Source organism: Haemorhous mexicanus, chromosome 10, assembly GCF_027477595.1.
Source record: "Haemorhous mexicanus isolate bHaeMex1 chromosome 10, bHaeMex1.pri, whole genome shotgun sequence".
Taxonomy (NCBI): domain Eukaryota; kingdom Metazoa; phylum Chordata; class Aves; order Passeriformes; family Fringillidae; genus Haemorhous; species Haemorhous mexicanus.
In genome coordinates, this window is record NC_082350.1 from 5,602,620 (window position 1) to 5,630,586 (window position 27,967).

The 27,967-nt window shown below is 45.1% G+C and overlaps 1 protein-coding gene across 1 annotated transcript; it reads right to left on the bottom strand.

Annotated features, from left to right (window-relative positions):
* On the bottom strand, positions 1-27,846 carry UBXN7 (UBX domain protein 7). Its single transcript, XM_059855072.1, has 11 exons — positions 27,734-27,846; positions 23,286-23,433; positions 21,114-21,181; positions 18,248-18,313; positions 16,187-16,299; positions 10,441-10,587; positions 9,963-10,053; positions 8,176-8,303; positions 6,953-7,346; positions 6,416-6,495; positions 1-4,810 (listed from the first exon to the last, which is right to left on the bottom strand). Exons 1-11 carry the CDS (start codon positions 27,804-27,806, stop codon positions 4,649-4,651), a joined length of 1,470 nt encoding a protein of 489 aa, XP_059711055.1. The 5' UTR covers positions 27,807-27,846; the 3' UTR covers positions 1-4,648.
* Between the last annotated feature and the right edge of the window lie 121 nt (positions 27,847-27,967).

The window sequence follows — 27,967 nt, forward strand, 5'->3', positions numbered from 1 at the left end:
TACTGAAAACAGTTTGTTTTATTTCCAGGATCAAATATTACAATAGGACATTTACATATATTTATAAAAAATGCAGCAGTTGTGTATATAGATCAGAGGTTTCCTTGAGTTTGGTCCCTCCCAGCACAGTGAGCTGAAAACTTCCAAATTAATCCTCTCCCTCCTCCCATGTGACGTTGCCATTATTGAATAAACTGACCATTGTGAAAAGCTGTTCCTTGGAAGCTGGATGTTTCCCAGTTCCAGGAAACAGCCTCATTTTTAAAAAACCATCTGTCCTAGAGTCTCGTGTCTCTGAGCTGAGTTTTACCCAGATGTTCTTCACATAAATCTGGTCTGTAAAATAGCACCTCATCCCCTGCTCCACACAGTTTCAGTTCCACACCTTCAACATGGGCACCATTTCACAAGAGTTACAAAGTGACTTTTCTCTGCACTGCAGGCACTCCCAGCGATCTGTCAGTGACCAAATCCCCAATTTCTGCCCTCACCCCCAAGGTGCCCATGGAACACAGGGGATAACCCAAGGCAGGTCGAGGCACTGCTGTCAGGTGCAGCAGTCTCTGACTGAAGCCCTGTGGGTGTAAATAGATATGGCTCTGTTTGCTGGGACTGCACAGACACCAAGCATCCCAAGGACAAGAGGAGAGGAAAAAAAGTCAGCACAGCAAGGGCATCCATTAACCTCACCAGCTCCAAACCCACACAGGGCTCAGCATCAGTTTGTGCTGTCTTTGAAACAGGAGCTGTTCCACTTATAGAAAATCACTTGTGAAAATAAATAAATAGAAAGGGTGAGGGAGAGCAGAGGCTGCATTTGAGCCTATGGGAACAGCCAGACGAGGCACAGCCAGTCCTTAAGGACAGAGACTTTGCCCTTCACCCACCTAAAGCACATCTCTGCCACCCCTTCTCCTCTTGGAACACCAGACTGCCTGTTTTATCAACTTCACTAAACAGGAATTAAACCAGAAGAAGATAATGACATTTAGTACAAACTAGAAAGGAATAAAAATGAAGTGATGAGGCCCTGAAACAATACAGATCTTCCCACTCACACGGACATTCCTACACAGGTCCCTATGTTCGTATTTCATTCTTATGTGGTTTACCAAAAAACCACCAAGTTTTAAGCATCTCTGCAGTGTTTGCTACCTGACAAACAGCCCAAAATACTGCCCTGCCCCCAAAAGAAAGCTGGTTTTAATTTAGCCCTTGTTGCTCGAGTCCCAGTGAAGCAGCTCGGTGCTCTGACAGGAACAGGAATTTGAGACCCTTCAGCAGAGAGGCTGAGTTACTAAAACCTGCACCAAACCCAGTTTTTCTGCAGAGGTACAAACCACAGCACCAGTGCCAGGGCAAGCTGAGTGCACAAATCAGCTCTGAAGGACGTGGACCCTGTGAAACACAAGCTGGACAAAGGAGAGGTGTCACTTCCCCTAACAGTGGGGAGAAGGTCAGGGAGCTCTGGGAAGAGCTGATGGAAAATTCCTCTTAAGATCTACTTAGGAATAATGGTACATCTGGATGGCTTTTACAGACAGCTGTATATTACAAGGCCACCTGCAGATCCTGGACATTCCTCTAAGATCAGTGGTGTTAACTGAACTGACTTACCAGGAAAAGCAATGCACTGCAGTCCATGAATGTCAGAAAGCATAAAAATCACAGACCTCGGTTCAAATCCTAAAGAAAATAACTCTAGTATGGCCAGAAATGTTTGGCCCAGCCTCTACCTGCCCTTTTCAGGTCAGTGGGGAATGCTGTGAGATTGAGGCTGCTCAATCAGCTTGACTTAAGAGCACATAGCATCAGAAAAGTCCCAAATCCTTCTGTGGGCCTCTGAAGTGGGAAGTAAATGTGTCAGCTGCACCCGGCAAGGAAAGCCAGAGCTTGTTTCCCTTTCTGTTCCAGGATCCTGGTGGTGACCAAATGGGATGTGTTTTACATCCCAAAAAAAGGGGCACAGGCAAAGGGAACATCTCCACCAGCAGCAAGGAGCTCCAGCTTCAAACACAGCAGCCCTGACAGTTCTCACTCAGGAAAACCTGCACTGCCCACATGCACTGCTGCTCCTCTGCTGCCCAGCAGCCCCTGCAGCAAATCCTGACCCAGGGACACCCACAGGAAGCCACAAACCACAGCTTTTGAAGGATTGGCTTCCTCTGTCCTTCACAGCTCAACATCGTGTTTCCCAAGCAAATTTAACACATTTTTTCCAGCCAAGGCAATCTGAGCTTCAGATTTCACATCCACAAGTGACTCTTTAGACATTGCCCAACCCATCACCTTCACTGCCATGAGCTGTCCTGTCCCAGGCAGGACTTGATCTGTGTTTTCAACCACATTCCTCAGGCCAGCAAAACACATTTCTCCAAAGGATGAGGAGCTGAAGAGGTTGTGTCCTGGTTGGTGCAGTTTATCATCAGCTTTCAGCCCCCACAGCACAGCTGATGTGTGGCACTGGGTTTGTTTGGGTTGGGAAGGAGGGGAATGAACAAAGAGAAGAGCCACATGCAGGGATATGCTTTCCTTAAAAATTTTTTTCTCTGTTTCTTGCTCTCAAAGCAAAGCAAAAGAAAAGTGATAGAAAAAAACATACTGAGAGACAGATACAAAAAATCCAACCCAGTTTCCTGGAACAGAACAAACTTCTAGAAACCATGAGAAAATGCCATTTTCAGTGTAAATGTTCAACTTCCCTATCTTCTTTCCCCTGTTTGAGCAATTCCTGGTCTCATCACAGAGTTCAGCTCAGCCCCACACACAGGGGCAGGCCCAGGAGGGGCAGGGGAGGGAAGGTGCCAATAAATCACACCTGGGACTTGTTATTCCAACCAGACAGCTGGAGCTGCTTTGGAGGCTTTAGGACTACATGGAAATGTGAGTCAGGGGTCTGGATATGCAGGAACTAAAGGATCCTTCAGTCCAGAGGTGCCCCTGCTGCTTCACAGGCCAAACACAAGAATCCCATCCTCACTTCCCATGCTGGAAGCAGCCTCCACACATGGGGGTCTTTACAAACAAAAGATGACATCTGGTGTCACATCAACCACTGCACAGGAAACTGAGATGAGACTCTGCTTTCCTGACACTACATCCTGCAGCAGAACGGGAAATCAGCTTCTACAATTGCATAATTACATGTCAAAGCTCAATTAGGAGCAGAAGACAGCTGTGAGCTGAAATTTTCATGGGGAATGCCAGACATTTTCTGTGATTTCTTGCATTTAAAGGTTCCAAAGTACAGATGCTAGTATGAAATCAAAGGCAAAATATCTTGAAAAACTGGAATATGTAAACTTCTGACTACTAAAGTCTTTAACAAAGACAATCATCTGAGAGAGGCAGGAAAAAGTCAGCAGTTATGCCAGGTCCCATGTGCCTTCTCAGTGATTGAAGACCACATTAAACTGAGTTTTTAGCTGTAAATACACAAATCCACCACACTGTGCTGAGGATTGTGCCAGTTAACTCCTGTCCCATCTGCTGAAACACCAACTGGCCAAGAGCCCCATGTCTAGAGAAGACACTGGAGGAAAAACAGGGCACTGGCTTGTGGTGCCAGCTTCCAGAGCTGAAAGGAAAGCCTGCACCAAGGAGCAGCTTTCCATGTAGCCCTCCAAATTTAGAGGTGACAGTAGATGAACATGGAAATACAACAAAAATCAGCCCAGGGAATTCAAGCCACCAGGCTGGGAAGTGTTTTATGAAGCATTAATTGATGCTCAGTGCTGTAAAACCCCTGTAAAGCCACTCACTCCTAGAAAAAAAGGAAAAAAGCCAACTGACTGTCAGGTCTCTGTGGCAGGTGTTTTCAGAGAATCCAAAACCTTTACAGTACCCTTGTTATTTGCAAAGTCCTGAGAGCAAGTAAGGAGACACTTTGAGGATGCAGGGAAGAGAACATGGATAACCCACCCACCCCCACCAAGGAGGTGGTTCTGCTCCAGCACTGGACTCACAGCTTTCCCTCTGGGCCAAGCAGGCAATCCCATATGGAGCACAGTTGGATTTCTGGGAGGTTGGCTGGTTCTTTTACTATGGCCACTGGCAATTTAAAGCAGGAGGAAAACAGGCAGGCAATCTAGAAGCCTTTGAATTAGGTGGAGCAGAGCATTTTAGCATGGCTCAACCCAACTCCTTTCCAAAACCAGAGTGTTGGATAAGAGAAGGCTGGAAGGTTAATGGAGATCTTTTGTGTAGGGAATCCAAACAAAGGAAAGACTGTCCTGAAGGTTATGCCCTCTCCTTACAGAGAGATGCCTCCATCACACACTCTTTTCAAAAATAAATTAAACAAAACAGATTTAAGAATAGCAGCGAGAAGGGTTTGTGTATTATGGCCACTCCAAGCTCCAGCACGCTGGATACACAGATCACTGTTTTACTTTATTCCAGGAAAGCAGAGGAAAGGTGTTCTTCCCAATGCTCTCTGCAGCTGAGGAAGAAAATAAAACTCTGAGCACTCTCATTTGGTCACTAGAGAGGGAGAAGGGAGGGAGAGAGGAGGAGGGAGAAGGGAGGGCCAGTCAGCTGCCTGATTCCAGCACTGCAATCCCACGACCCTTAACTGCATATTTAACCACTCTTGTCCCAGGCAAAGAGGAGAGGGAGGAAGGCTGGGAGAAGAACTCAGGCCACAGTGCTAATTCCTTTCCTGCACAAAGACAGTCTCTTGAGGACACAGGCCTGCCTCCTGTAACGTGATCTCATAGTCCAGGTGGGAGAGTTTCCTCCGGGGGAAGTTGGTGAGCAGTTCAAAGCGCTCGTTGGGGTATCCTTTGGACTGGACGTGTTTCACAAGAGCCTGGGGAGAAAGGAAGGCAAACCACTGTCACAGGAGTCAGAATGGGAAAAAAAATCATATTTTCCTTTACTAAGTGTCACCTTTTTTTTTTTTTTTTTTTTTTTTTGGTTTGAGGGGAAGAAAGGGCATCATGGTAATGTTGGAAGCAAAAGCACCTCTTGGAAATAATCTGTGTAAAGCAGCCAGTGCTCCGTCAATAACAACACAATGATTAAAGATAAAACATTTTTTTATGTTTTATATCATCAGTTAAAACTGATCAGTATCATCAGTTAAAACTCCTGAAGTGCAATTGTCTCCTTAAACAATTTCTTTTGCTAGTCCTGGCCAGCTTTAAAATGGAAACAACTAAAGGCTGAAAAAAATCAGTATGGAAATGATGTTCACAAAGAAACACCTGAGACTCAATCTGGATCTGACTGAAAGGCTCCAGGAGATCACATGAGCACAAATGCTGCTTGTTCAGCTCTGCAACCAAAAGATGTCTTTACCCACAAACCTTGACTCAGCTAAATTCCTCTGCTGACTCTAGAGCAGAAGGGAAATCATATGCTGAGATAAATTTCCTTTAACTTCCACAGTCAATAAAAGGAGCCAAACCAAAAGTCAGGATTGATTTCAATATTACACTTTTGTACTGCCTAAATGAATTGCTCAAGTATTCAAAAATGCTACATGTCTAATAATACATGCAAATTTACTTAACAAGCTGCATTCAAAAGGCAGTCAAGCTTTTTTTTTCCTTTTATTTTCAAGCAGGAGAGTCAAAGATGAGAACATGGGCTGAGGACACTGTATATTCCTAGAGCAGCTGGCTAGGCAATAGCCCCATTTTCTGTCAGAGACAGGACACTTTTCTCCCAAATCTACACAAAATCCTTCTGGTGAGGTGTGCTTTTGCCTTCCCTATGACTCCAGCTGTTAGACTGACTACATTTAAACGAGCTTAACTGGCCACTGCCTCCTGAAAACTCATGGCAAACAGGAGCACAGTAACCTCTTTACACTCTGCTCCCAGGTAAGCACCTGGAAAATTTTGATGGAAATGCCATTCACATGGACTTCTTCAAGGTGAAGAGCCCAAAGCACAGCTGAGACACACACCTGAGGCACAGTAATTGACCAAAATTCTACCTCCCATGCAAAATCACCACATTCTGTAATACATTTGTTTTGGGAGAACTTCCTCCTAAGTCTGCTCCAACATCCATGTCCAGAAGGGAGGGTGGAAGTATGATGGGAGAGATGGAGAATGAGGAGTTTTGCCTTTGATTTTACCATGGGAACCAACTACTTTTAGAAACAAAGCCCCAGAAATGAGAAAGCTGAGAGCATTTTATGGTAATTAACAATTAATGCAAAAGCCATTTAGAGTCATTTTACAGTGGAAATGAGCAGTGTGGGGATTGAGGAAGACACTGGAGTGCACACAAAACCCAAGCAGCAGTGGAGACACACAGAGCCAGGAGTTACCAGAGAGGAATGACAGGGAACACAGTGCAAGCACTCCCTGGATACACCTCTCCCACTGTAAATCTGATTACAACAGTGTCTCCAGTTCATCTTTCCTCTACTCAGACAAGGATTCCCATTAAGCCCACTCACCAGAAGTTTAGCTTGTTCAGGCAGTGAAACTTGTTCCCTCTTTCCATCTGGATACCTCAGCATCAGCTGTGCCTTTGGTCCTACACAAATGAAATGATCACAAGTTAGCACCAGGGCAGCTGAGTTGAGCTCCTGGGTAGATTTTAGGTGGGACAGCACAGCAGGGTGAGGGACTAGAGACAAACACAAGGTTCCAGCCCGTGGAGATAAATTTCTACCACAATGCTCAAAAGACACACATCAGGGTCAGGACTCTTCCAAGTGACTGACCCCAGGCAGAGTGCCCAGAGCAGCTGTGTTACACCAGAGTGGACTTTACTCCTGGGCAGGACACAAGTCAGGGAACCCAGAGGGCTCTGCAGGCTGGGGCACTGCTGTGCCCAAGTGGTGCTGCTCTTGAATCACTCACATGTCTGCTGGCAAGGAGGGAGGGAATCAGAAGGGATTGTTAAAAGAAGGGATGAAACCAGGCTTGGCAGCCCATGAACAGTTTCAGGCAAAAAAGCCCCAACAAAAGCAATAAAAAGAGGCACTTACCATTCACGTCCAGGCCCCGGAAGGTACTTTCAGGCTTGTCAGGTGACTCCTCCAGTGCCCCTGCATCCATGCAGGGCAGGACTCTGTGGTTTGATGCTGTCCCAGGCTCAGTCCTTGCAGAGGGCTCAGGCTGAGGCCTCCGGCTCTCCTCTTTTTTATACCCCAAGTCCTTGTGTGGAGACTTCCTCAGCTTGGCTGGAACCTCTGTCTCCTCCTCCTCCTCAGATCCACAAACAGAAATAAACTCTTCGCTTCCAGAAAAAAGCTCTGACTCCGACTCCTCGTCCGACCTGCTCTCCTGCTTGGCCTGAGAAGAATCAAAATGGGTCTCCTGCAAGGAGGCTCTGATGGCAGCTTCCAGCTGGCTGTCCTCACTGGCATCGATGAGACTCTCCTGTGGGATGCAGACAACATGGCACTGTCATATTTTCTGAAAAAATCCTCTTTGCCCAGGATTTTTCTCCTGGGAAGATGAGAAGCCTCAGAGAGAAATGAAATAAATAATTATCTGATTGCTTCTCCTGTGTTTTGCTGCTTTGGAATGTGGTCTGGAGATTGTTTACCAACTGGTCATTGTATGATTGGTTTCATGTAAATTGTTTTAACTTAATGACCAATCACCATCAGCTGTGTTGGACTCTGGAGAAGAGTCATGAGTTTTCATTATCATTCTTGTTAAGCCTTTTGTAAGTATACTTTCTTTATTCTTTAGTATAGTTTTAGTATAGCAGAACAGAACAGAACAGAACAGAACAGAACAGAACAGAATAGAATAGAATAGAATATGCCTTCTAAGAACATGGAGTCAGATTCATCATTTCCCTCCTGCCATGGGGGACCCTGCAAATTCAACAACAACACACACATCACAACTGCCTGCAAACAGGTACTGCAAACCAAAAGGACATCAGTCTTCCAGAAGGGAAGCCACTAAGCCTGTCAGGAATGCACAGCAGGAAAAGCTAGGCATGCTGTAATTATTTAATGGCTTCTCCTTGGAGTTCTGCATGGAGTAATCAATATTCCTTTCACACTCTGACTGCTAAATCCAAACCAAGTGCCAAAAGCACAAACAGAGACCCCGGGAGAAGGCATTTCCTGGCACGCTGTGCTTCTGCATGCCCTTGCACTAACTCCTTGAGGGTGTCTGGGAAATCAGGAGAGCTGGACAAGCACAGGTCAGAGTGTTGCTCCAGGCTGTCTCCAAGGAGCCTCAGACTTACTGAGCGGGAGCATTTCTGGGGAGGGCTGCTGGAGTGGCCGTCCAGCTGGCCGTGCTCGCTCAGGAACCCGGTCACTTGGTCCAGGAAAGAAGTCACATCCAACTGGTGCCACTCCACGAGCTTCTGGCCTAGGGAACAAAAGGTGCCATCAAACAAAATTTCAGCAGAATGCTGCAATGGTCAAATGTGAAAAATGCCTATTTTATGATTGGCTTTTCGCAAATATTAAAATGAATATTATGTTGTGTTATGTTAGAAGGTTATGCTGTATTAATTTTCTTAAGTAGTGTGTTAAATATGGTTTTAGATTATCAAATCATGTTAAAATAGAAACTATGCTATGTAAGATACTTTTTTTATGAGAGGAATGAGGTATTCCCACTGAGATAGCAGCCACAGGACACCTAAATCTTTCAGAGAAAAAGAATTTATTGCTCCCTTATCAGAAGAAATGAACTTCTTCCTGCCTCACTCAGCCCTGAAGACGCTGTCAGGAATCAGAGGAAGAAGCTGACACTGACCAGAGAGAATTCTGTGTTGGAATGGAATTTATGCATCACATATGAGATGCATGAATATGCAAGAGGCTGTTGCTTTTAAGGGTTAATCCTCTGTTAATGTGTGTCCTTTTTCAGGCTTATTTTGCCCAGAAAAGGTACCTGAACCATCTGTAACTCTTTGTTTTTATTGTCTCATATTGTCCTAATTCAAATTGTCCAAAATTTTCATTACTCTAATTATATCACTATTGTTATAACCATTTTATTAAACTTTTAAAATTTTAAAAACAAGTGATTGGCGTTTTTCACATCAAACACACCAAATCACTGCTGCAAGAGTCCTTATTTGAGGAACTGCAGCTTCCCACAGGCTACCACCTGCTAATTATGGAGCTTCCTCCTTCCACCCCCTTGAAAAGGGACAGACATGGATACAGACACACTTTATTTCCATTTTTTTCTTTTAACCTATGGGAACGTGAGCACAGAACGGTGAATTTGGCCTTGAAACCAAACCACTGCATTTATGAAGAAGCATTTCTCCATTCTTGCTAAATTAATTCTAACCCTTGGCAAACAGCATTTGTTCCCAGAAGGAAAGTGCTAAGAACTTCAGCTGCAATATTAAAAATTGTATGTATTTTTAGTGGTTTAAGTCAGCTACACAGAGGTCTCATCTCTATCATTTCAGTCCTTAGAAACAGGAGACCAGACCAACATTATATAACCAGGCAGCTGCATTATATGATGATAAAAGAAGCTGCTGCATACAAAAGAAAAAGCAACAACTTTGAAAGAGCTAGAGGGAGAGGGAGAAGTTTGATTGTTCAGGTAAAAAACAAGCAAAACAAAACAAAAACTTGAAGCCAAGATGGTATTTCAAAATTAAGAAGCAATTTAAAGTCATTGCTGAGCCTCAAAAAGCTCTGTGGAGGAACAGAAAGCAGATTCATGCAGCAATTACAAATACTGTAGTTATTCATCACATGACTTCAAGAAGCTTTTGAAAGACTTCAAAAAAAAAGGATTCAGAGTTTTTCCACCAGATGGAACTATTTTCACTTTCTAAGCAAAATACTTGCCAAGCTTCAAATACACAAAATTTCTGCAAGTTTTGGGTGTTTAATTCCCTTAGTTTCTCTGGGAACACGCTGAGTCAGTCCTTCAGGCCTTGAAGAGATTCTTCAGCCAAGTGTAACACAAACTGCAGTGGAAGGCATTCCAGCCTACAACTGTCAGTGCTTCCCATGGGATAACTCCAGGCAAAGCAGCTGCCACTTGTCTTACCTGTCCTGGGATCCAGGATGGAGACATAAGGGAAGTCTGCTAGTTTATAAAACTGTATGTACCGCTGTCCTTCCTCGCTGTCATGGTACACCTACAAAATTGGGCAGGTTAGTGGCTGGAGAGGGAACACAAACAAACTGTACCTTGAAAATGCACAGAGTTTTTCTCTCTTCCACAATTTAAACTGCAAATGGTACACACAGTTGTCAGTAACTCTGACAAGCTGGAATTAAGCCTCTGGCTCTCCATGTATTAAAAGCTACATGGTAACATCTTGATTGTACAAGTGAAAGGCCTTCAAATGCATATCCATGAATTCCATCTCCATCCATAAACTACATACACTCCATGAAACACACTTTTTCTGCAAGTTCACCTGGAGAATTCCATCTTTTCCAGATAATTCAATTTTTTTCCCACTGTCCCATCTACCAAGGTACCAAGCTAGCCACACATCCATCCCCAGGCAATTTCTCACCTGCCAAAATATGAAGTGGTCCCTGATGATGTTCTTCACAGCCTCGTTGCTCCACACATCACGGTTGAGGCACTGGCAGGCAAAATCTTGCACGTTCTGAATATTTATCATGAGCCACTTGTTCTGCATCTGACCACACTCCTTGGCCTGTAAGCAGAAGGAAAAGCTTGGTTAGATCAGGTTGAAGGGCCAGACAGCACCGATGCCAGCAATGATCAGAGATGGCTTCTACCACTGCCAGACCTTCCACCAAACCCCTTCACAGTGAGGAGGATGGACAGAGCTAGTGAAAAGGCACCCACAAAACAGAAGGCAGGGCTGAAGGATCTGCTTTAAATGAGCCTGGTTGAATTACAGAATCACATCGATGAACAGAGCTGCTGGATTTCAACAAGCCAAGCACAGGGAGGGAAAAGCAACTCAGAGGGGGGACACACATGGCACTGCTGAATAAAGTATTTATTCAGGGAAAAGTGTAGTCAGTCCCACTGACCTGACAACAAAGACCTGCTCAGTCTAAAGATAAACCCATGGACCATCTAGTTAAGTAGGCTGCATAATTGACAGAGGACTTGCATTGATTCAACAGGACCCCTTCTCTGTGTGTTTTCTTTTTCTCTCCAAGTTTTGAGTTACTCTGTGACTGTCCAACTGCCCAATTAGGCATCCTTTTTGATGCTGCTTATCCAGACTGCAAGTGGGGAGGGAGACAGGAAGGCGCAGGAAGAAATCTTACTGGTTTGAGTCACAAAGCTGGCACTGTCTGATTGCTTGGTTGCAAGTTAATGGTAGGAGTTTGATCAAGAATGTAATTCTGATCGCTGAACTGTCATACCTGTTGAAAAAAAGAGGGCTAGATCAACAGCAGGAATGCTCTTACCACCTGGAAAGACTGGAGCTGGCATAGGAACTCTCTTTGCTTTAAAAAAAAAAAAAAATTTAAAAGTTATGCTCACCATCCTGCTGGTAATCTACTGATAAGGAATTCACAGGATAAAAAATTCAGGGGAATCAGGATGTTATGCAAGACTTTGCTGTTTGAGCACTACTTTGTTCCCCAAATCAAAGTTTTTACTTTTGAAATTATTTTCAGCCAGTGCAGTTTGGAACAGCCTGTCCACTGTGTGACAGACAGACATGTGAACCCCACACACTCAGCTTCACCAAGGCAAGAATCTCAGCCTACAAAGTCAGCCTGTGTGGCCAAGTGCCCTGCAGAGGCAGCTTTTGTGTTACTCTGAGGAAAAAAATGAAGGTAGAAGCATGGAATAGTGCTATTCCCACAAGGGGCTTCACTCTAACTACTTACCACTAAATTTACACTGCCAGCATTCAGGTCACCAGGTGAGAAAAGTGGGGAAGGTGACACCTAAGTAACTGGCAAGGGTCTTAAATATAATTGTCATGCTTTTATTTAAAGGCCTTGTTTTGAGCTAACTGCATTTTGAGAATTAGTGCTAAGAAAGCAGTATGAGATGAGGACTAGAGGCACTGCCCAAGTTTAAAGGGAACACAAATCCTTATTTAAGTCAATTGGATTGCCTTAGTCATGTGCTCTCAGGTAGTCTGTTAGAAGAAAACTCCCAAAAATACTTAATTAGAAAGCTGGAAAGTGCACCTCACTCTTCTACCCTCACTCTCTATATCTTTTAATATCAATGAAAACCTCTGGCTCTACCTCTCCTCTGTCCAGCTGAGGGCCTTGGAAGGATGCAAGCAGGAAATTCCACAAAGAAAATCTACAAAACTGAGTTTTTACCTGCAGAACAGGCAGAGCTTTTGAAACTACTTTTAACTTCCTCCCATAAGCAAGCTTTGGATTTAACATTTAAAAGGACAAGTTAAACTGCTGCTATCTCACACACACAGCTCAAGGGGTTCTTCTGAGGGGGTGGAAGGACAACAGTGTGAGGAGGAGAAGAAACACTGTGGATTTGGAGATTGTATTGTATTGTATTGTACTGTACTGTATTGTATTATATTAGGGTCATTTTGGTAAGGCAACAAGGGAAGGCTCAAGAGCTGGTCTGTGTATCCCAAAAGCTGGGATCTGATGGATTTAGATCCTCTGTTTCCCACACCAAGTGCCCCCATTCCCCTCCTCCTTTGAGGTATAAAGGCCAGTGGCAGGCACTCACAGAGCCCACAGACAGGGCAGTACAGGACAGCCACTCTTTGAGAGCAGAGCCAGTGGAACCCAGATGCAAAAACCAACCCAAAGCAATCCAATCTGTCCTAAGTGTGCCTTTACCCTTTCTGCCCAGTCACAGAGTTCATCATTACACCAGCAACCTGGTGAGACAATCTGTGAGACAAGTCTTGCTTTATGCACAGTGCTGGATCTCCCTGTGTAACTCTGGCTCCTGCACTACTAAAAATAAGTTTTCCTCTCATTTGCATTCTCTGAACATATATGGTTTAGAAATGTTGGGATGGTTCCTGCTGGCTCAGTTTTGTTGAAAGAAGAAGGAAGTGGAGCCAGCACCTTGTGATTCTCTGGACATTTCTGTGACTCATTGGGGAAGATAACAGCTGACAGAGAGTCAGAGCAGGACATTATCAAACAAGAAATCTCCTGTTTGGACCACACTTCTCCTTCCTACCTGGGGCAGGGCACAGATCCTTTCAGCACCCAGGCACTCCTGAGCCACAGCTGCACCTGCAGCTGTGCTGACCCAAACCAGGCCAGAAGCACCTTATGCACAGGTAATTGCTCCATCTGAATACAGTGACCAGGTCAGCTTCCAAATGATTGCTGCTTTTTAAGCAGAAACAAAAAACCCCTCAGTCTCAGCTGTAAAGCAGGCAGCAGCTAAAAAAGGTTATTGTTAAATGGGGAAAAGAAATCATATAGACAGACTTGAAACTCTGCAATGTGACATTCAGTCACTTCACTGAAACCCTGCTGAGTGTTAAGCACAGAACTGCACACACCAGAACCATCCTTGCCCACAAGAAGTGCAAGCTAAGTCAATTTGGTGTGTCCCCCTCAAATTCAATCATCTCTCACATCACAGGATTTAGAGAGAGCACCTGCAATTCTTGAAAGCAGCCTGAGATGAGAACAAAACCACACTCTTCTCTAATGTTTGGTGTGTAATTTATTTACTTCATTTGAGTGATTTATTCCTAACAGATTCCACATTAATGGGAGAACTCTAGTTTAGTCAGTCACACACAGAACTTTACAAGTACAGTGATCATAAGCTGTTCTGCATGTGAAGCACAATGCTTTTTCATATGTAACAGGTAAAAAAACCCCCAAAAAACGTCATTCAACACTAGAAAACTTTTCTGCCATGGAGTTAACTCCACCTATTCCTCAAGCTGGTATTACTAAATTAAAATGAGCAACTTTTTGGGCCTTACTGGTAACAAAGCTTCCTTGTAACTTAAGAAAAGTTGAGGTTTCTTGGGGAAAACTAAAGATAATTACATGTACGTACCATCAAAAACCAACCTTGAAGTACCCAAGGAGCAGCAACAGCTGATGAGTGACAAAGATACATAAGACCAGATGTCACCACTCCTGCCAACAGAGCCCTAAATCCTAAATGGTTCTCCTAAATGTGCATGGCTCAACCCTGGCAGAGTGTTCCTGCACACCCCTCCAGAGGCAGGAACACACCACACACCAACCTTGGAAAGAAAACCCCACTTAGATCAAAGCTTAACTACAAGAGCATCACAATGAGAGGATTTAGTATTTGATATTCTGGAATGTGATGAGCATCTCTGGTTTATCATATGGTTATATCCATTTATCTCAGCATACAGAGAAGGGAGAAGCCAAGAGCAGCTTGCTAGAGATGAATTTTGGGAGACTGTAGTCACTGAGGCCTTACACTGTCCCAGGCTGAAGCAGCAGAGCAGTTTGCAGTCAGAAAAGGTAAAATGCAAAGGGAAATGGTCAACACAGTGAGAAGGAGTGAAGAGTTATATTGCAACGAAGTTGAGGAGCATCAGTGTGAAATGAAGGGCATCCCATGGGACAAGGAACTGTACAAGAACACAGCAGGGTGAGTGCCAGCACCAGAAAGTGTGCAGGTCTTCAGAGTGCAGGTACTGCACAGAACAGGGCAATGTGAGTACACACAAATCCCTTCCCCAAGCCCAGCCCACCCCCCTTTTTTAAATTACCTTTCAGGACTGAGTAAGAATGCAGAGACTTTAGGTCAAACAAATCCATCAATCAGTTATTTCACTCTCTGACACTACTTCTGACTGTGACAGATGCCACAATCAACACTGCTGAAGTCTTCATGCATTTCCAGCAAGACTCAAGGAAAGACAGGCACCCATCTCAAACTCCACAGCAGAGCTCAGAGGGCACTTGCTGACTGCTCCTGCAGCAGCACTGGCTGTTGCCATGTCAATTCCCCTTACTGGTGCCTTTAACCACACATTTGCTGGTTTCACCAACAGCTCTGGACCCCAGGCCCAGCAAGCACCATCAGCTGGAAGCCCTGAAACACATCTTTTAAAGTAAACCCTGCTTCAGGCTGCTCCTCTGCTCCCACTGCATCAAATTCCTTCCCAAGGTGGACACTGCTGCTCTCTGCCAGCATCCTCTCACAGCTGGAATTCTGTTAAGGAGATTGTGGAGGGCACCCTCAGAACACAGGAATTAGTGACAAGGCAACTGATCCCCAGTGATTTGGGAAGCATAAAAAGAGAGATGAGGGTAATGGGATGAGAGCTGGAGACTCCATAAAGGCACACAGTGTTTCACCAAAAGCTCTCCAGCAGTGCTCCAGTACTTGTGCACAGCAGTCAAGGCACATGTGAAAACAAGGTAAATAATATTTTTGCTCAGTCAGTTGTGCAGACTTGTGCAGTTAGTTCTCCAACATCTGTACTGCACCTTTTAATCATTACTTTGCATTCTCATGCAGTAAAAATAATAATCATCACCATCTATCTCATCTATTCAAAGGTGACCAGAAAAAAGTTTAGCAGTAACTGGAATTTCTGAAAAATATCTGGAAATTACAGACTCAAAAATATATACAAATTTGCATGTTCTCTAATCATTAGTTAAGTCATTGATCCACATCATAACAATTTAGGAATAGATCCACACATGCCTACACAGTCAGGGAAGGTGACACCTGAGATTGTTTAAAGCTGACAGTGTCCTATATCTCTGGGATACTTCCCCTAGCACCACCAGAAGTCAAAGATTGTTCTTCTATAAAATCACTGTGATTTTATAGAAGAACAACAGCTCCACTGAGGATGAAGTTGTGGCTTGATGGCAAAGACACATTCCAATACTTCTACTCACTCAGGTATCAGAAGCCACTCAGCCATGTTAACTCCACCTGAGCTTCTCAGCAGGGCTGTGCTGCAACCACACTGCCCCTTGCAGAGTCCTCTCTCATCTATGCAAAGCAATCTTACTCCAGCTTTTTCTGTGTCCTCTACGGAGACAGTTCAAGGGATGCAATTTTCCCATTCTGACCAGCCTCCCTTGCTCACTGAAGCCTCTCACCACATGTGATTTGCCACACTGATATTGAAACATAAACCACTGTGGTCTGCATGGTGAGGACTTGGACTTGATGATCCTGATGGGTCCATTCCAGGTGACACCATCATCAGTGAAGTCCTTCAGCACGTCACCAACACTCCCAAACGCAGTCCACCAAACATTTATCACTGCCCAGTCTTTTGCAACCTCTGACTGTCCAGCCATGCATCCATGCTGACCCCCTCCCCTCTGCCCCCAAGGGTGAGCCCTCACCGTTTCAAAGCTGCCTTTGTGCATCAGGTCAATGGGAGGCCTGAAGAGATCTGCCAGCGTTGTCAGCTTCTTGTCCACCGCCCCTCCATTGCGGAGCTCCTGCTCCTGCCGGACTGCACAGCCCCAGGAGGAAAGGGACAGCAGTTAGACACACACACACTCACCAGGGGCATCCATCACTGCCTAAATGCTCAAACACAGAGCTTCTGGGGTGAAACTCTCTCCAGCTCCTAGGAGGTTTGGGGAGAGCAAGGCTAGGGTAGCTAGTGAGTGCAAATCCCAGGATATCTCTTACAGAAAGTCCCAGGCTCAGTCCCACTGAACAAGATTAGCTGGTGTGTAAGGGCTGAACCTCCCTTTCTTGTGTGCTTTCACTTTTAAACAACATCTTAATAAACCTGAGGGGTCACATACCAATATTTGAAAACAAAGGAGCCAAAAAAAAAGCTGTGACTTGTCCCCAGTGCTGCTTTTAAATGGGAAACTGAGCTAGATTGTAGCAATATAACTTTAAAAAGGAATATTTCTATTGTAGTGTTTCCATTAGTTGGCTGTGGGGCAGTCCCACAGAAAAGAAACAAACAAATTTAGTTTACGTGGAGAAGTCTCTTTGGATGTTTTTTTAAAGAGTATCAATTCCATCTGAAATAATACAGAACACATTTCCTACTCAGACAATAAAGGTAAATCACAGCAGACACATGATGTGTTTTATGGAACCAGGTCAGCTGAAATGGGCAATAACTTTCCCATGGCCACAACTTTCCCAGTGTGGAAGGAGCTTCCCAGTGTGTCAATGGGCCAAAGCACAAAAAGCATGCTTGAGCAGACACACAGGGAATAGAGCAGTCCTAGGAGCCAGGAGATAATCTGGAATTTCATGGCCAGGGCTGCTTTTCCAGAGACAGCCAGACAGTGATGTCCACCTGTCAAGTTCTGCCAAAAAACACAATAAAATTCACCATAAACCTTTGCAAGTGTATCTCACATGCTGGGCATGTCTTAAGAGTGGAATAACAGGGTGATTTGGTTTGGAAGACCCTAAAGATCAGCCAATTGCATCCCCTCCTGCCATGGGCTGGAACACCCTCTGCTAGTCCAGGCTGGAAGATGGTGAGAAAAAATTTAAGGGTATTGATTCTGTACATGGAGCATTTTCACTTCTAAAGCTGCCAGTGATTTCAATACTTGTTCTGCTCATCATTACTAAAAAAGGGGAAAGAAAGTAACTATCAACACCTATTTTCAGTTTGGCAGCCAACCCCTGTGTGGGAACATGGTCCATGGACCCCAGTAATCAGTGACATGATGAGGAAACAGCTTCAGGTCACACCAGGGGAGGCTGAGATTGGATATTAGTGACAATTTCTTCATGGAAAGAGTTGGCCAGCCCTGGCAGGGATTTAACAGACATGTGGATGTGGCACCTGGGGACATGGGGCAGTGGTGGCCTTGCCATTGCTGGGTAAACAGTTGGACTCAATCTCAGAAGACCGTCCCAACTTTCCTGATTCTGTGGTTACACCTCAGGAACATTCCAGCAACATCAGCACGACAGCCATAACTCAGATGTGAAACAATTGGTGCTGTGCTGTCACAGAATCACATTCTGTGACACTTCCTGGACAAAATACCAGCCAGTGCTTTGGCATCTGGAGATTCTGTGCAGGAACAGCCAAGGGCAAACAGCAATTACAGCCACGAAGAAGCCTCAGGGCTACTCCAATGTAATTCAAGTGCCACAATCTACTGCCTAGCCAAGAAACAACTAGTGGATGGATTTAATTTCTACTTGGGTGTTAGGATTCTTCCCCCTTTTCAGTTCCCTCTAGAGAAGAAAAAGGGTTTTTTTGAGAGTTAGCAACACCAAAGCAGACAGAATATACTGTGATAATCATAATTCTATCCTTCTAATAATGTACCCTGCTACACAATTGGCAATTTAAAAATGTTTCAACAACTGAAAACTGTCCTAGCCTAGAATGGGAATGATTTCTCCATCTTATTTGCATTAAAAGTAATAAAATAAAGTATCAGGCTTACTGATCTGTAGACACTTACTGGTTTCTGTCTGAAAATCCCGAAAGCCATCGAATATTGAGCGAGCAGGTCTGCGTCTTTTAGGAGCTTAAAAAAAAAATTAAAGAATTACTTGAAAAGTATATTATCAAAATAAATGCATATTAGCACTTTCCATCACATGTGTAGGAGAACAGAATAGGAACCCCAAGCAGGGACTATGTGGGAGTAGAGGTCATTGGGAAGGGCTGGAGATGGATGGAAATAGGCAGATGGTAATTTGTAAATTCCATTTCCTAACACATCTTTCCTCCAGCAAACCTTAGCCCGGAAACAAAACATGCACCAACAATACAGAGAGGCTTAAAGCCCCTTCTGATGAGCTTGCCAAGACCCTTCAGCATGGAGTGGGAGTGCTGTCACAGCATCACCTTGTCACAATTCCAGCCAAGATTTTACCCAAGGCCTTCAAGGGGATGAAAAACTTCAAAAGATTAAACTCCATGAGAATTTTTTTTTAATGAAGAAGCACATTTGTTTTTTCTACAGTGCATTTTTACTCTTTTCTAAACTCTTATCCTGATCCTGTCCCAACTTCTTGGCTGGACTGAACAGCCACATTCTTCCAGGAGATGCAGCATTGCTGTTTGCAAGGAAACCTTCACAACTGATTATCTGCAGCTGCACAGAGAGCCCAGGAAGGGATCAGAAATAGCACCCTCAAGTCTCACTAAAGTCCTAAGGTACAGCACAAGCACTGCACTTGGAAGGAAAACAGAACTGCCTGTCAAGATTATTCCAGCTATTTATCTCCTTTCCCATCAACTGAAAGACAGAACTTTCAAAGCCCAATTGCTACAAGACATAATAAATAATAAACAAATTAAAGTAAGATAAATAGAACCTATACCCAGTGGAAATGTGATGATACAGCCAATCATGGAAAAAGAAAACAAGCCTGAACAAGGGATGTGCTGGGGAATAACATCTCTCAACTCCAGGGAGTAAATTCTCCTTCCTCTTGAGTGCTCAGGCACAAGCCAACCTCAGAACAACTTAAACTCAGCTGGAACAGCAACTGAAGGACCACTTGAGCAAAAGCAGCATGTCCCTGCCAGGCAGCACAGGTGAAGAGGCTCTCAGCAATCCAGGAGGATCCTTTGTACTGAACGATGGGATCCATGTACCCAGCAGGGCACAAATACACAGGGGCACCTCTTCAGCTGGAAAAAACCTGAGCTTATACAACCAGCTCAGTATGACCCTTAAAAACAGACACTGCCACCTCCCCTGCTGCGAGGCTAGAGCTGAGACCAATTATCTCTTCAGGTTCAGCTACTTTGTCAGGCTGCTCTGTGCCAGAAACACAAGTGGCACTGCTGGATCAGACAGTGCCAGGAGGGAATCACTGACCCAGGTCAGTGCATGGTCAGTGACAGTGTGACTGAGATCAGTGTGGAACAGGTAGGTATAAGAACACCAAGTGTTAGGATCAACAGATCTGAATCCTAATAACCCACAGGAGTGAACAGATCTTTGTCAAAACACTGTTGAGCCACAGGGAAAAGTGCAGAGAGCTCCTCTATCTTCAGAGAGGCACAGCAGGGCATCTTCCTCTGGATGCACATTTCCTGCTGCAGAACTGCCCTCCTCTGCTACTAAACTCCCCCCTTCCAAAATCCAGGTAGGATGGGAAGTGCAAGGATTAGATAAACACAAGTGTGTCCTCGTTTTCATGTCACTGCATCTTATGGTTGAGACCTTCAAAGTCCAGCTTCACTGTTGCTGACAAGGTGGCCTTTCAGCAGTAAGGGGAATGTCATAAAATTACATCAATGAAGCTCACAGAAGTGCAAAAGCACTTCAACAAAAGCAGATACTGTGTACATCATTCCTTTTTTGCCTAAATGCAAATTAAGTGTGTGTTTCCAATTTTTGGTACTTTATGCATCTCACATCAGCATGTAGAAGTTAAATTAGTCCATTTCAGTGATTTATATTTTGTCTAAGGAATAAATATTTTCTGATAGGACTGGGGACTGAAGCATATTAAGGGAGTCAAAATTGTCCTGCTCCCAAAACAGACAGGAAAAAAAAATGCTAGAAGGACTAAAACTAGAAAAGCTAATATTGCTATTCGTATTTTGCAAATACAGCAAAAAGGGAAGTGGTGTGCACCTGTATTGCTGGCATTGTGTGCTCCCTCTGAACCACCCTCAGCTTGTGCATCCTGGCTAAACACCTCTCTGAGGCTGAAAAAGAGTCAAGCAAAAATCAGTTCCAGGGTAAACCTGAAGCTTGGCCTCCTTCTCCTTTCTACCACAGGAACTAAATGATAGGAAAGAGCATTTCCCATGGTGTGAGACCACTGCAGTGACAAGCACTTGCTTGTCATCTGACAACATCTGACATGGCAAAGGCCAGCCCAGAAATGCTCCTGCTCCTGCTCCAGACCTGGTCCACATGAGAAGGACAGACACAAGAAAGGCAGCTGCACAGCACAGCCTAAAGAGCAAATTAAATTCCTGCATGAGAAATGGAGAAGGGTATGAGCAGTCACAGAGTTCAGCCCTTCTTTCTGATCTGTCATCTTGAGATGCAGCCATTTGTCCTCTTCACTTTCACTTGTCAGCCAAGGCTCCAACTTCCATCCCTTTTCCACAGCAGTACCCCACAGTTCTGGGCCCCAAGATGTATACTTAATTAAGTTAATTGGCTGTCACCTCACAAAGTCTCATGAAGCAACATTTAGCAAATTAGTACCCCTGGGAATAAAGCATCTCTTGTGTGTGAGATTTTTAATACCACTGGTGTTATTTCTTCTTATGAAACAAGTTTTGATTTTCTTTTGTCACTTAGCTCACCTCAAGGTAAAGAAAACAGAAACAAAATAAGAACACAGGCCTACCTCCAAACAAGGGCTCAGGCTCTACTAAGATTTCCTGCTTTTGAGGAATTGGAGCTCGTACTTCATCCCTATCAAAGGAGAAAAAACAGAAAGATCAGAGAGATTATAATATTCCAAGTACTGTACAAACCACATCTCATTATGCTCCAAGGCTCCTGCAACTTGAACCAGTTAAAGATGCTGCTGTGCCATTGCAGAGAATGAAGAGGTTTGGGATTAAGTGGGGTCTTGAGGGAGCATCTGTTCCCACTCATGGCACTGCTGCTGGACCTGGTACCCTGTGCACTGAAATGACTTTTGATAAAACATTACACAAACACCTGAGTGACTTGATCCCAGGCTTTGTCAATCTACTATTTGAACATTTTTTGTTCTTGAATAACTTTGTTAGAACTTGGAAGCTTTTAAAACCTTACCAAAAGATGATAAATAATCCACTTGCCATCCTACTTTCCTTGCTAGCTACATAGAAAAAACTATTATCTTCCTGATTACCAGCTTTTGTCTGTCAGAAGACTTTTTGCTTCCACCTGAAAATCACACCTCTCTACTTTCCAGAAGGAGGAAAACCAGGTCAAGATGGCCATTTTCCCCCATTTCTGAAGCAGTTATTGGCTTACATAACTGGGCTCCCTCACATGTCAACAGCTCAGTCAGTTATACTTGCAGGTAATCCAAAACTACAATTAAAAGAGAGGAAATCACAAAGAAATCACAAGCATCTCTGTGATCACCTGGCCCACAGATCTGTGTGCAGAAGGATTCATCCATTGCTACATCCTGTCTGTGAACTTCCTCTTCCCCCAGACTTCCAAGGTGTGAAGAGTGCACTTTGCAGCTCTTGAACATGCAGATTTTAAAAGGTAACTCAGGATGGCAGCAGGATGCACTGACCTTGCTCTTACCCTCCACATCTTTGATTGCACTGTGCAGCTAGTTACTCTCCATTGCACATTTACTGTTCTCTCCTCCTAGGAGGAACACTGAGCTGATCAGCACCTGGAGGGGGCTGAGTATAAAAAAGAAAGTATTCCAAGAAAAGCTGGAGCCACTGATGTGCCAGAAGCTGTCTAGGAATAAGAACACTAACCTATATACCTATTTTAACCTTATTAAAGGTTCAAGTAGGAAGGTACCTCAGATCAGCTATAAAGGTTAGCACTAAAGGAATTATTTATATTTAAATTTATATATGTGCTTCAGAAGTATGAGGGGAAAGGATTTTCCTCTGTAAGTCAGCTGTCTTTTTCCTGGAGTGGAAGATTTTCATAAGGACAAAAGCCTGGCTTACATTTAATTTACCATATATAATGAATGTGATTTATACCACCTAAGATATTCCCTTTATCTCAAGCAGTCACATCAATAGGCAGCACTGAGACTCTCTGCTGTGCTTAAGTGGAAATTCTCTTCCCTTTGCAGGCATCTGATGTGTAAGAGACTGGTGAAGGTGCTGAAGTTGTTGATTCCTCTGCATACTGGTGTACAGGCCTGGCCTTTCCAGTGCCAAACTGGTTAAACCACCACAATAAAACCCTCACAAGTCAGACTCTTCTCCCAGGTAAGGAGAGACAAGATGAGACAAAACAGTCTCAGGTTGTGCCAGGGGAGGTTTGTGTAAGATATTATGGCAAATTTCTTCACAGAAAGGGTTGTAAAGCACTGGCACAGGCTGCCCAGGGCAGTGGTGGAGTCACAATAAACACATGGATGTGGCACTTGAGGACATGAATTAGTGGTGGTGGTGTTGGGTTGACGGCTGGACTTGATGATCTTAGAGGTCTTTTCCAACCTTAAATTCTATGAATTTATGAAATGGGAATAAGGGGCCTGCATTTATAAGAACCAAACCAAGAGAACTCTCTAACTGCCAAATGAGTGTAAAGCAAGATTGCTGAAGCATTTAAAATTAAGACTCTCTTATTACTGCACCCCTACTTTAACGACTTGGGCTTTGTTTGTAAAAAACAGCAGGCGAAAGCTCCAGAAAACTTCTGAAGTGCAAGAGACTCCCAAACCAGAACACTGGAGCAATCAATTGACCAAGACCAAAGCAGTGTGCAACGCTGTGGTGAGAAATGGCAGTTGCTGGTTTGCTGTGCTTTGCACAGTGCCATCTCAGTGCCATCAGAGGGCCAGGCTGGCTGGCACAGCCGTGCCCAGGGTACGTACTCGGGGTGCGGGCGGGCAGCAGACACGGCTGCAGAGCTGGTGCTGGGCTCCTCTGCTATCCCTCCTCCATCCAGGAACATGGTGACAGCCATCTCCAGATTGTTGTTGCATGCTTCAAGCATGTGCTTCCCCACGCTTTCACTGGCACCTGCAATGCCAAAGGGAAAGAAATCACAGCGTGTGGTTATTAATTGTTGCAGTGTGATGAGGGTTTCTAGGATGAGGTGAGAGATGAGAACTGACTTCAGGCTCTTAGAAGGCTGATTTATTATTTTATGATATCTAAATCTATCATTTTCTTTTAATACAATATAACTACTAAAGAAAGAGAAAGGAGACATCAGAAAGTTAGAAAAGAATGAATAATAAAAAACCCGTGACTGACCAGGGTCCCAACACAGCTGGACTGGGATTGGTTATTAATTACATGGAACTAATTAAAGATGCACCTGTTGGTAAGCAACTTCTAAACCACATTCCAAGCAATCAAATAATTATGGTTTACATTTCTTTTCTGAGGCTTTTCAGCTTTTCAGGAGAAAAATCCTAGCTGAGGGATTTTTCATAAAATATCACAGTAACAACAGCATTTGGACTGGAAGCACCCAGAACAGCTTTCTCTCTCAAAGCATTAATAATTAGGAGGAACAGTTCATCAGCTGCCATTTATCCCTGAAGCACAACTGTGAAAGGAGACAAACGTACAGAGCTCAGGGGGAAGGGAATGCTTGCAGTCAGGACTGCCAGGCTTCTTCCTGTCAGCAACTGAAAACCTAGAGGAAACCATCTGAGGGGTTTTAGCATGATGTGGACTTTCTTCTAGAGGTCAGACATTTTCCTGGTACATGGACCTGTTGGAATGAGTCCACGAAGGTGCTGTGAGGGCTTGAGCCAGGCTGGGAGAGCTAGGTGTGCTCACCTGGAGAAGAGAAGGCTCCAGAGAGACCTCAGAGCCCCTTCCAGTGCCTAAAGGGGCTCCAGGAGAGCTGGAGAGGGACGTGGTACCAGGGATGGACGGACAGGCAAAGGGGAATGGCTGATAGAGGGCAGGTTAGATGGGATACTGGGGAGAAATCCTTCCCTGTGAGGGTGGGGAGGCCCTGGCACAGGCTGCCCAGAGAAGCTGTGGCTGCCCCTGGATCCCTGGAAGTGTCCAAGGCCAGATTTGGAGCACCCTGGGACAGTGGAGGTGTCCCTGACCATCAGAGGTGGTAGAACAAGATAAGTTTTAAGGTCCCTTCCATGCCAAACCATTCCATGATTCTGTGGATTTTCCACCACAAGCAGGCATACACAAAGAAAAATGAAAACCTGACTTAACATTTTAACAGGAAGAATATTAAATCAGCTGCTAAAATTTTTTATCCACTTGTAACAGACATTTAGAGAGGGAAGAAAAGACACTCTGATTTACTGATTCTGCTGAAAGACAAAATCAAATCAGCAGAAGCTCAGTTTATATAAGAAGGGGGGAAAAAAGCAGCCAAGAGGGAGAAAGTAATACTTTTCTACAGAGTTCTTTGTATAATGACTAACATTTATTCAAATCACAGAATCATGGAATGGTTTGGGGTGGAAGGGAGCTTAAAGCTCATCCAGTCCTACACCCTGCTATGGGCAGGGACACCTTCCACTACCCCAGGCTGCTTCAACCCCTGTCCAGACTGGCTTTGAACACCTAAAGTGGAACTAATCCCAGTTCTGATGCTGCTCAAGACGAAGCAACAGTTCCTAACATCACCTGTAAGTCTCTCCTCAGAGGATGAGCCTCTATGTCCCAACTTCTCCTCAAAAACCATCCCATCAGCAGAAGCTCCCTCAGGAGAAGCTCTCCTGCAACCCAATTCTTTACAGCACCTTCTCCCTAGGTGGTGGACAGCCAAAGAGCTTCTTTCCCTTTAGAAAGGCTGATAAAGAGGAAGAGTGGTAAAATGCAGCTGAACCAGTCTGGGAGCAGCTTTGGGATCTGTAGGAATTCTTACTAACTTCACAGCAAGTCACCAAAATGACAATAACACTTTGCCCAAAACCAGGCTCACAGACAACATCAGTGTGAGCAAAACACATTCAGATATTTCTCAGATTTTCTGGGAAAGACTCAAGAAGCTCTGGTTTGAACACAGAATACACTTTGAAACCGTGGAGATCAACCAGTTCTAAATAACCTGCACATCAAACCACAGAGAAAGACAAACTGACTGAGGGAACTGGTTTCCCAAAACACCCAACCTGCCACAACAGGCACACTGGGATGACAGGCAGCTGTATGTTTAAGACCTCAACTGAGCTGAAGAAAGTGCAAAATAAAAATTAATAACATCCCAAAAAACCAACAAGAAGTTCAGGTTCTTCACTCAAATGATTTTTTGGCATTTTCAGCCCTTTTCAATGTTAACTGTAGCAATGAAACCACACCTGTGAGCCTGGAACACAAACACCCCACTCTAGACCTCCCTGCAGAGTCATGCAAAGCCATTCATTTGCAAGAACTGGGAGAAAAATTATAATTCAACCCTCTGCTATTATTAAAAGAGACACTGACACAGCAAGTGCCTTCACTGATTCCTCATAATTCCTGAGGGAAGTGCCAGAATATCAAAGCTTTCAGTCCTTGTGCTGGAAAACAGAAAATTCTAAATACTGATTAAGTTTCAAAGCAAATTTCACAGATATCCCATAATTTCCTTGGGGAAGACTGATGCCTTGAGAGGCTACCTAGAACAGAGGCTGGACAGAGTTAAAGAAATTAAGTAGGGATTTATTAAAAGGCCTTCAAAGGATACACCTTGGGCAGTGCAAGAGACTACATCCAAGATGGATCCAGGGTCACAAGTTTTCACACTTTTATAAGTTTTGGTCCATTTCCATATTGGGGTTAATAGTCCAATTACAGCTGCAGGTTATGAAGCCTCATCCTCTTAGCCTGCTCTCCTCAATTCACTGCTGTTTATACTTTTTGGGCCTGAAGCTGCAATGATGTCCTTGGTTCTTGGGCTGGAAAAGGATTGTTTTGTCTGACGAAACTGTGAGGAGAACTTGCTAACACTTTATATGAAGTTCACACTAATGCAGAACAGAATGTGGAAAATGTGAAAGCTGAAACTTAAGGCATCAAGACACACAGGAGTTACATTCTCTTAGCAGTACTTTCCTGGATGAGAGCACCAAAGAAACACAATTCTGCCACGAGGATCAAAGAAAAGCATCAAGGACTATTTCTCCTCATCCCTCATGCTGGAGATGATTCCCTCAGCCTTTTCCCCACTGACAGGAGCAACTGGGAACACTCACAACTCTGAGCTGAAAAAGCTACTAACACAAAGCACTGAGGTGTGAGCACCTGTCACACCACAGCAGCATCGGCCAGACAAGCTCCACACACACCTAGATGAAACCTTAAATTCTGTTAAAGATAATAACAAAACTTCAAAGTTCCACTTAATAGTGGACGGCTGAAGCCCAGCAGGCTATTTCTTTTTTGGTTTTGAAAGCATAGAGGGGCTCTCTTATGTTGAGCATGAACTATGTATCTAAACATAAAAGGTGTCAGGAGGAGGAAACCAGCACAGCTCTGCCTGTTCTGGGTCAGGTTTTAGCAAATATCTCCCACACAGGCACATACTCTGAAAGTATAACTGCTGGAGGTTCTTTTTCTTCAAAAGGTTTACTCCATAAAGATTCTTTAGGAATAGCTGCGAGATCAGTAATTTACCTGCTAACATCCTGTTAAGGATTTGAGTGTGTCCAAGTACAGGGACACAATCTGAAACGGAGCTGGTCTGGACAACCGAATTAGAGCAGTTTCATTTCTCTCTGGCTGTTTAGTTGACACATCTTATTAACCACTCCTTCAGCATCTGACAGCAAAGCCATCAGCCAGGGGTAACTCCGGCGAAGCAGATTAGACACAAAGTGGGTCAAGAGCTCCAAGCACACAACGCGAGGCAGGAGCTGTCACCTGACGCGAACTTCCACGGAAAAGCGACCAGCTCTCCCCGTTTCCCAACTCAAGCCGCCCGCGCTGTAGGACATTTCTGCTTTTCCAAAGGCGGATTCGGGGCTCAGCTCCCGGGTTCCTCCCGGCCCTCAGAGGCACCCGCGGGAGCGGGAAGCGGCTGCCGGGGCGGAGCGCAGGCGGGAGGGAGGGAAGGGGCAGGGAGGGAGCAGGACACGCACTCGCGCCACCGGGACAAACGACAGGAACCTCCGAGCCGCCGCTCATAGGGAGGCGAGCTCTCCGCCGCGTTGGGCGGCCCCGGGGCGCGCCCGCGGACGGGCCCCGGCACCGCCGGCGCCCCAAGGGAGGCGCTCCGGGGCAGGGGCAGCGCGCCCAGAACCGCTCCGCCTCGGCCCGCGCCTCCCGCCCCCGGCCCGCCGGCGGTGGGGGCCGGGCGGGACCCTCCCGCGTGAGCCCCGCGGCCTCGGCGCGCCCCGCGCCCCGAACCCACCGGTGATGGCGGTGAACTGCTGGACCAGCGCCCTCAGCGCCGCGGCGCCCGCCGAGCCCCCGGGCGCCGCCATCTTGCCGCCGCCGCACCACAACACACGCGCCGCCGGCCGGCGCGCGCTGCGCATGCGCGGGACCCGCCCGCGCGCGCGCCCCTTCCCCCGCCCGCTGCAGAGAGGGGCGGGGGGCCTCGGTTGCCGTGGTAACAGGCCCCGCCCCCCGATCGCGCGGGAGG